The following is a 9,189-nucleotide window of genomic DNA, read 5'->3' on the forward strand; positions in this document are numbered from 1 at the left end:
AAAGAGTTAAAGTCGCTTTCGGAGCGTCTGTTAGTACCTGAGACTGACGGGCTTGCAGCTAATGGACTCACAGCTTCGGTTCTAGAGTGGTGGGGGCTGGCAGGGGTTAGACAGGCCCGCCACAGCTTCCACCCACATCCCCCCACTTCAGGGTCTCTGTGGCCCCCAGGGAACTCTGATCTGGACAGTGTTCTGGTCTCATCAGGGACACCACCTCCCTCCAAAGCATCTCCTAATCAGCCTTCCCTGCGACCTACAGGGCGCAGAGGATGGGTGACTCAGAGTGGCCACCCAGGCTAGGGCCCCAGTAAGGAGAGGCGTGGTCCTGGCAGTGGGGCCAGAGCTCACAGCTCCCAGGACCGCAGAGCATCACCCGGCCCCCTCCTCACTCCACTGCCACCTGTGAGCATGGGAGTTAGGAGTGAGCTGCCCCGGGTGGCCACTCAGGGTCGCGCCCCTGAGTCAGCCAAGCCCGTGGGGGAGTTTCTCCTGGCGAGGAGGCAGGGCAGTGGAGGGAGGCGGGCCCAGCGTGGCCTTCCTGCCGGCCAGGGCTTTGAGACTGCCAGCCTCCGAGGCCTTTGGTTCCTGGTGAAGAGCGTAGTTCATGTTCGCAGGGACTGGAAACCAGGAGGAGGCAGAGCTCCTGGAGCCCACTAGCCTGGAAAGTCGTTCCCGTAGTGCCTCAGGGGCTCGTCCGCCACGGACAGGTAGGTGGCCCTCATGCTGGGAGAGTACTGTGGAGACAGGACAGGGACAGTCAGAGCGCCACCCGCGCTACCACGTAAACCGCACACCGCCCTGGCCGAGGGGCTGCAGCTTCTCCAAGAGGGACGGCAGGTCCACACGGCAGCAGGGGGCCCAGGCTCTTCCACAAGGTATGTGTGGGGGCGACTGTGGACACCGAGTGGCATGTGGCGACGCTTCCAGCCCCGGGTCCTCGGACATCCGGCTCCCGGCCTCCAACACAGGATGCAACACGGACCACCCTCCTCCACTGCACCTACTCCTGCGACCTCCCCAAGCCCATGGTCACCTCACCTTGGGGACAGGCAGAGGGCGCAGGCCCAGCCCCAGTTATGCAGCTACTCACCCTGTGGCCTCAGCCGAGTTCTCCAACCTCTCCTAGCCTCAGTTTCCCCAACTGCAAGTGGGCTAGAAAGGCTCGGCTCACACGGAAAGGCTGGCATAGCGCAGGGCGGGGGAGGCCCCGACACGGGGCCCTACGTCCCTGCACCCGGTCTATTTTTTCAATGAGGCAAAATGCACGTGACACATGAAGCATTTTAAAAGGGGACCTGCATTTTTAGAGCCCTTCAGGCGATTTGAATGCGCAGCCGGGGCGAAGCAGGGGCCTGGCGCGAAGCGGGAGCTCAGAGATCTCGGTCCTGCCGCTCGGCTCCTTACGCCAGCCGCGGGGGCCCCTGCCAGTGCCTGAGAGCCTGCCCCTGTGGTGAGCTGCCAGGGAAGTCGCAGGGTCCAGGCCGTTCGTGTTAAAGAGGAAACTGAATCTTCTACCTGGGGTGGGGAAGGGGAGTCCCTTCCACCCAGTGGGTCTCACCCAGGGCCAGTTCTGTCTCTCAGGGACTGTGACAATACTGGGGCATTCTGGTGGTCACATGGGGTGGGACGCTACTGGCATCTCGCGGGTGGAGGCCAGGGATACGGTGCCGCGAGGGCCCCCCACTGAGAACGATGGTTCCCATCAACAGCCGAGACCGAGGAAGCCGGCCTCAGCCTCGTGTGGTTTCCAGACCAGCAGGCTGCGTCAGCCTCGCCTGGGCACCTGTCAGAAATGCAAAGCTCTGGGCCCAGCCGTGGCGTGTCAACAAGCCCCAGGTGACGCCGTATGTGGAGTACGAGGCCCTCCCCTCAAGGCAACAGTTAGCACCCCTCATCTGCGGGTTTCACGTCTGCGGATTCGACCGTGTCCCGTTCCCGGGGGCACCGTGTGTTAGGCCTGCGATGTCGCATCTTTACCATGGACTTCTCTTCCTGCCGTGGCTCTCTGACACTGCAGGATTACAAGTATTCCACAGCAGTGACGCTGCGTCAGGTGTGTAAGTCACCCACACACAGCTTGGAGCACATGGCGGGAGCTGCGCGGGTTATACACAGACACCACACTGCCGCACAGAGCTCCAGATCTGCGGGGCGGGTATGCCAGGGGGTGTGCCTGCGGCCTAGAGCAAAGGGCGCGATCTGTCTCTGCGGTCTCTGTAGCGAATAATCCTGCCACACGCATGACAGGCTGGTTTAATGCTTCAGAAACAAATCGGGTTCATTCTTTTCTTCCTCTGTGGAGCAGATGCACTGGTGGGCAGGAGGTTGGCCTTTTTAAAAATGTTTGCTGTAGGGCATGTGCACTCACCGGAGAGAGACAGAGAGAGGGAGAAAGCACCCACCCCCGGGGGGATGGCCACGCTGCCATCTCTCCTCCTGCATTTCCTCTCGGGATTAGGGGCAGGCACGCACACGTGCCCCGTGTTTTCCAAGCTGCCAGGTTTGGGACTTGAACCACACGTTGGCCATGTGGGACCCAGCTGCCACTGGCTGGCCTGGTTTTGCCTTTCTGCCCAGGGCAGAGCAGAGCCACCCTGTAGCGCATTACCGTGGGTGGTGGGGAGCCTCTCCCGATGAGCGGCACGTTCTCGTAGCGTGGGTTCCCACCGAACAGCACGGCTTGGTTCCTGTGGGGCCGAGAGGACAGCTCAGAGGGGACAGTGTGTGGGCACGCACGTGCACACACTTCTACGGGAGGGTCCCTGGGTGAGCACTGGGGAGCGGGCAGTGTGGGTGGGAAGAGAAGGCCAGAGCACCCAGGAGGCCTGGAGAACTGGCCTGAGCCCTCCAGCAGGTTCCCTCCAGTATGGGTGGGTATGGAGGGGGACAGGATGCTCCCTGAGCCTCCCATGGCTACCACAGCTGGCAGCTGCCACCTTCCCTCCCCCGCCTGGTTCTGTGGACCAAACCCACTCCCACGGACCCAGCTCCCCCACAGGACTAGGAAGTGTTGGGCCACCCCAGCCGGATGTGCGTGTGTGGGGCTCGGCACCCCCAACTCCCCCGTACATGTACTCGGAGACAGGGGCGTTGGAGATGGTCTGGGCCGGGGGGTGCAGGCTGGTCTGGCTGCCCAGCCCACTGCTGTAGCTGCAGAAGCTGTGAAGTTGCCCCCTGGGGGGATTGTGGGCCGCGATGCGCCGGGCTTGGGGGTTAAAGGGGTCACCGTCATCGATGTCATCGTAGTTTCTGTCCCTAGAACACAACATGGAGAACTTGGCCAGCTGCGAGGGTTCGGGAGGCTCCAGGGCAGCTGGGCCTCTTCTGCTTCCGTGTTTCCTCCCAGACGCTCCTCTGGCCAGAAGTGTCTCTACTGGAGACTGCTCTGATGCCTGGTCCTCAGTCCCAGCTCACACGGATCACTCCACGCCAGTCCCTACTTCACGTCTGCCTCTTCCAGACAGCCCACTATGCTAACTATGCACACAGGTCCTCCCTACTGTGCTGCCTCTTGTCTAACTTACTCACGAGGTGCAGAAGCCTTGCCCCGTCCAGCTCCTCAGTGAGACTGTAGGTTCCCGATAACAGTGATACCATTTTTCTTCTCGGTATTCCCGGGGCACCCCTCCCAGCACCAGAAACTCCCATCATTCCACACTGCAAAGTCCAGTCAGCACCCTAGGCCCCTGGAACCTCCTTCTGGGGGTATCTGGACTTTCCTGGAGAAGCCCAGCCAGCTTGCTGGTGCTGAATGCCTGTGCCCCTGCTGCCCTCTTGGTCACCGGTCACTGGCGCTCGGCTCAGTCCCACGGCAGGGCCTCCCCGCCCCCAGGGGGCCCCCAGCTCACCAGGCAGCCCACCTGCTGGCACAGTGCTTCCAGGCCCGTGGACCCGCGCAGATCATGGTGGAGAAGGCCAGGGCGGCCAGGAGGGAGAAGAGGCCGAGGTAGAGCAAGCCCTCAATGCCGTCGTAGCAGACGCCAGTCAGGGCGTCCAGGTAGTCCTGGGGCAGAAGGGCACACGCCGTTGGAGAAGGGCAAGGCAGGGGTCCAAGTTCTTCTCCCCCAGCCTGGATCTGGGACCTCCTGGTCACTCCTCTTTCTTAGCATCTGATATTGTCATTAAGAGTCCATACTACGGGGCTCCTGGGGTTCACTGCACACACTTGCTGAGTACCTACTGGGTGCCAGGCACCGGAGGGCTGGCTCGGAACAGGACAGACCAGCCTGCAAGGTGGGGGAGCCAGAGACAAGAGGATTTAGGCTGAAGCCGGGATGGCAAGGAGTTGCCTTCAGAAGATGGGCAAAGGGGACACGCTGATATGCTCAGGAAAGAGAAAAACGGCGAGCAGGGGAGGGCGTCAGATGGGGCTGGGTGGCGCTGGGTTGTTCAGGGCAGGAGAGGAGCCTGGATTTGCCCATAAGGTGATCAGATGACGTCAGAGCAGAGCATTCAGGGACGGAGGAGGTGGGGTCCAGTTCATTTTTCTAAAGGACAGCTCCAGCTGCTATGTGTGAAAGGTCAAAGGTGGTGAAAGGGCAAGAGGAAGCGGAGGAGGCCGTCGCCTCCCAGGGAGCAGGTGGTGCTCGGGGGACAGGGCAGCGGGGGACAAGGTCGAGTCGGGGTGTAGTTGCTAGGATTGCTGAGGGACCCCATGTTGTTGGCTCTGAAGTCAGACGGTATAGATCTGTCCATCCGCACACACGTTCCTCACCTAGAACATGCCCCGTGAAATAACACGCATCTCACTACACAGCACAGGGGCCAGATAACACACTGCACAGTGCACAGCGGGGCTGAGCACAGAAATGGGCACTTAATAAATGACAGCCGGCTCTGAATCACGTGGAACGTGGAAGCTAGGGACACGCACCGGCTCACTGTGTGCACACATGCCCGGCGTGTTCCTGCATCACTGTGTCTGACATGCCGTGTTCCTGGGAAGACGGCCCCGGCAATGAGACTGGGACAGCCATTGGCAACTGGGGAAGACAGATGGGTTGACCAGATGGCTGGGTGTCTGGACCATGGGGAGCAGCCTTCTCTATAACGGTCAGGGCCCCCCAGTGTTCAAGAGTTAACCCAATCCAATCCTCTGGTCCCTGATCCCTGGTGCCTTTTACTGAACCTCTCTGTCTCAGCTACTGGAGAGAAGGAGCCAGGCCCCTCCTCTCCCTCCCCTGGTCCCAGACCTCAGCAAGCCCAGGCCTCTCCTGGCTTCTCTCTGGGAAGAGGTGGCCTGCTGAGATGCCGCCACACCCTCATGCACCCCCAGGCCACCCAGAGAACCTTGTACAGGCCTCGGCAGTCTAACAGAGCTGTCAGCTGGTGCAGGTTGGACTCCGATGCGTTCCGCAGGAACTGGATTCACAGGCGACAGCAGGACCTGGATTCCAAGCAGATCTCTCTGAAGCAGGAGGGAGACAGAGGCAGAAGCTGAGCCACAGCATGGGAGGACTGGCCTCAAAAACAGCAACAGCAGCTTGGGCAAAGGGATCCTTAGAGCTGCCTCGAGGGCCTGTAGGAGCCAATGGCACAGCCCAGCCCTGGGCTTGGGTAGGGGTGGGGCAGGACTGTTCCAGGGCCTCCCTTGCAGCACAGCTCTGTGGGAGTGGCCTCCTTACCTCAGCTGTGGGGTAGAGGGGCAGGGCCACCTGCAGCAGCCCTGTGACCTGGATCTGCATGGTGGTCAGCGAGCGCTGGAAGGTGGTCAGGGCCTGGGCGAGGAGAGAGACCACAGCCCACCGTGACGCTCAATCCCGAGGCCCCACGGGCACCGAGGGATCTGTTCTCCTGTAGCACCCCTGTCCCACCAGCTGCAGCTGCACAGGCGCATCCCTGACCGTGGTCTTCCCCACTTGCAGGAAGGTTTCCCCCAAAACTGGTTCTTGAAGGGTACAAGGTTCCCTTGCTTCCTGCAATCCAGATGGGACCCTCAGACCTGCAGCCTAGCAGGCTGAGACAAGCAGACGCTCGGGCCTCATCCCAGGCCTTCTGCACAACATCTGCATGCTCACCAGCTCCACGTGCAAGGTGCACACCTATTCACCCATGAGGAACGTGATCCAGCACACCCAGATGACCAGCTGCCCCCCCTTGACAGCAGAGGCTAAATGGGGGACCATGGTGAAGCAACGAACTGCCTGGCCACCCCCACCTTCCTGGAGGGGTTAGGGGAGTGGGGTAGGGAATGAGGGAGCTATGGAGAGGTACAGGCAGGGGAGGGCGGCTGGGGTGGGCTGTACCTGCTGGAAGGGGCTGCTTGCACTCTGACTGCAGTACAGGTAGTAGTGGGTCACCTCTGCAAGGCAACGGCAACGGTGTCAGGCAGATCATGAAGGATCACACCCTCTACTGTCCTCAGAGGCCATGCCAGGCCTTCCTGCCTGTCCCTGAACTCCCAAAGGAGGCGGTTCTAGGAAATGGCCCAGGCGTCTGTCCAGCTGGACTGAAGTTGGGGGCACAGTCTGAGTGGCCATGTGGGCCTGGCCCGAGCACCTTACCTGTGCTGATCTGGCCCTGCGTGAGGTTCAGGATGAAGGTGTCAGGAGCCACGCAGAAGTCACTGGTGCCCTGCGGCAGGGAGAGAGCAAGGGGGTGGAGGGGTCAGGCACCAGGGACCAGGAGCCAGGCACCTGCTACTCTGGCCACATCTCCCCATGGCAAAGGACAGAGTTGGGAGCCAGCCTCCTGAGTTCGAATCCTGGCTCTGCCCCTTCCCAGCCCTATTTATTCTTTCTGGGCCTGGGTTGCCTCATCTGCCACATGGAAATAAGTCTGCTTACCTTAGGAATTAACATATGGGGCGTGGCCAGAAAGGGACCTTGGTGGGAGAACGTTAGCTCTTACAGGTTGAGAATCTCTAATCTGAAAACTCGAAATTCCAAAATGCTCCGAGTGCCACTGCGATGCCATTAGAGGAAATTTCACTTTGCTGCCTGGTGGCTGAATGTGTATAAGCTTTGCTTCATTTACAAACTTATGAAAAGTACTGCTTAAAGTCACCTGCAGGCAATGTGGGTAAGGTGTGTATGAGACATAAATGAACTTGACGTTGAGACTTTGGTCCCAGGCCCAAGGTACCTCCGTATGTCCATGCAAATATTTAAACAATCTGAAACACTTCCGGTCCTAAGCATTTTGCTAAGGGATACCCCTCCTGTACTTCTTCCCTTTCTCTTCTTAAAATTTGCTAAAGAACACGTGTGCTTGGGGGCCGGCAGGTGGTGTGGTGGCTAAGGGGGCTGGACTCCCATGTGGCCGAATGCTGTTTGAGTCCTGGACCCGGCGGCTTGCTTTCTTACTTTCCATCTCTCTCTCTCTCACGCTACCCCCTTTTGGTCAAATTAAAATAAATAAATAAATATGAATAAAATTGTTCTTAAAAAAAAAAAAAGAACAAAAAAGAACATGTGTGCTTGTTAGAGACAGAGGGAAAGTGAGAAAGCTTGCTCATGGGAGATGGTCACGCCACAATCCCTTCTCCCCCATTTCTCCTCTCGGGACTTTGGGAATGCATACACACACGTCAGGAGTGTTTTAAGCCTCCAGGTCTGGGACTTGAACTGCACAGCTGGCCATGTGGGACCTAGACACCTTAACTACCATGCTGCCACTGGGCTTCCACCCGTACTCTTTCTATTTTTTTGGAGAGGTTTTTGCTATAGGGTGCATGCACTCACCAGAAAGACAGAGAGAGAGAGACAAAGTGAAAAATGACCACCCCGGGAGGGCGGGCAGGGATGGCCACGCCACAGTCCCTTCTCCTCCATTCTCCTCTTGGGATCTTGGGCACGCACGCACATGTGCCTGGCATGAGTTTAAGCCATCGGGTCCAGGACTCGAACCGTGGCCGACTACATGGGAGTCCAGCGACACAGCCATTATGCTAACTGCTGGTCTCCCCCCCACCCCGCCCCTCATACTCTTATTCCAAATGCTTCCTGGGGTAGGCTCTCTGGAGGAGGGTGAAGCTGAGCCCAGGGCAGTGGCAGGCTGTGTCAGGGAACTCTTTGCCCCACGGCGTCATTAGCTCATCGCTCAGTTTCTGTCCTACACACTGGTGGTCAATCTATGGAGGCTCCCTGGACCCTGAAGAACTTGGCTAATGCAGAACCCTCCCAAGCCTCTGTGTCCAGGCCCTCGCCTGCTGAGATGGGGGACACTGCTTTAGGCTCTGCCACTGACAGGTGTGGGGCTGAGACCCACAGCACGGCTTGGCTGGTGACCACGAGTACCCATGCGGCTGGGTGGGAACAGGCATAGGCCGTGGGCCAGGGTGCTCTTCTTGGAGCCAGGCCCATCCGATCAGGGTGAAGGGAGGCTCTGCCTACCAGAGCAGCCTGGAGGAGCTCCAGCCTCTGACCTGCTCCCGGGGTCCCTCCTCCGGCGCATGCTCCCCAGGCAGAAGCGCTGCTCTCTGGCTCACTGAGATGCGGGTATTTGTCAATTGTCAAATATGTACTAGGAACCAGGCATGGCACAGGCTCGGGACAGAGGCACTGGGGCTAGACACGCATGGGGGGCTGGGGGGTAACACGCATCCTTGGCCTGCAGAGCTCCCCTAGGACTCACTCAGCCGTGTGCTCGGGGCCCTGGGAGCACAGCTGTGAATGAACCACTCACATGATACATGCGCCTGCAGCAGTACTCAGAACCCTGGTGGCTGCAGGCCTGGGTGGGCCCCGGGAGAGGCAGCCAGGCCCAGCAGGGATGGGGGGGGGTCTTGGGAAGCAGGGGGAGTGAGGCCACCAACTTGGTTTGGGTCACCCCCAAGAAGCCTGGAATCCAGGGAGGGAGAAGGCAGCAGGCCCCCGTGCAAGGCTTCCCCAGTGACGCGGCCTCCCGGTCCTTTCCCTCCAGGCCAGGCCTGCTCCTCAGACCCTCAGCTCCCCCACCCGGACTCTGAGCCCACATCTCCTGGGGCGGGTGTAAGGGTGGCTTGGGGTGTGGAACTCAGTGAGGAGCTGACTCTTCTATTCACGAAGACTGCCTGTGTGAGCATGTGGGTGTGTGTGCGCATGTGTGTCCACACATGTGTGCACGGGCTGTGTGAGCATGTGGATGCGTGTGCGTGTGTCCACACATGTATGTACGGGTTGTGTTCACGTGGTGGCGAAGGAGAGGAGGGAGGGAGAGGACAGGCGGTGGACCTGGAGCCCAGCAGGGCGGCAGGGGGGTGGCGGGGGC

At 59.8% G+C, this 9,189-nt stretch overlaps 1 protein-coding gene across 1 annotated transcript in view; it reads right to left on the reverse strand.

Annotated features, from left to right (window-relative positions):
• Window positions 1-6: 6 nt before the first annotated feature.
• TTYH2 (tweety family member 2) overlaps window positions 7-9,189 on the reverse strand; it is a 39,451-nt gene continuing 30,268 nt past the window's right edge. Inside the window, 9 exon segments of the mRNA XM_014586680.1 lie at window positions 7-734; window positions 2,609-2,687; window positions 3,070-3,255; window positions 3,861-4,003; window positions 5,290-5,352; window positions 5,354-5,407; window positions 5,625-5,717; window positions 6,246-6,301; window positions 6,504-6,573. Coding sequence (XP_014442166.1) covers window positions 654-734; window positions 2,609-2,687; window positions 3,070-3,255; window positions 3,861-4,003; window positions 5,290-5,352; window positions 5,354-5,407; window positions 5,625-5,717; window positions 6,246-6,301; window positions 6,504-6,573 — 825 coding nt within the window. The 3' untranslated portion in view covers window positions 7-653.

Source organism: Tupaia chinensis, unplaced genomic scaffold (assembly GCF_000334495.1).
Source record: "Tupaia chinensis unplaced genomic scaffold, TupChi_1.0 Scaffold000159_1, whole genome shotgun sequence".
NCBI classification, from domain to species: domain Eukaryota; kingdom Metazoa; phylum Chordata; class Mammalia; order Scandentia; family Tupaiidae; genus Tupaia; species Tupaia belangeri.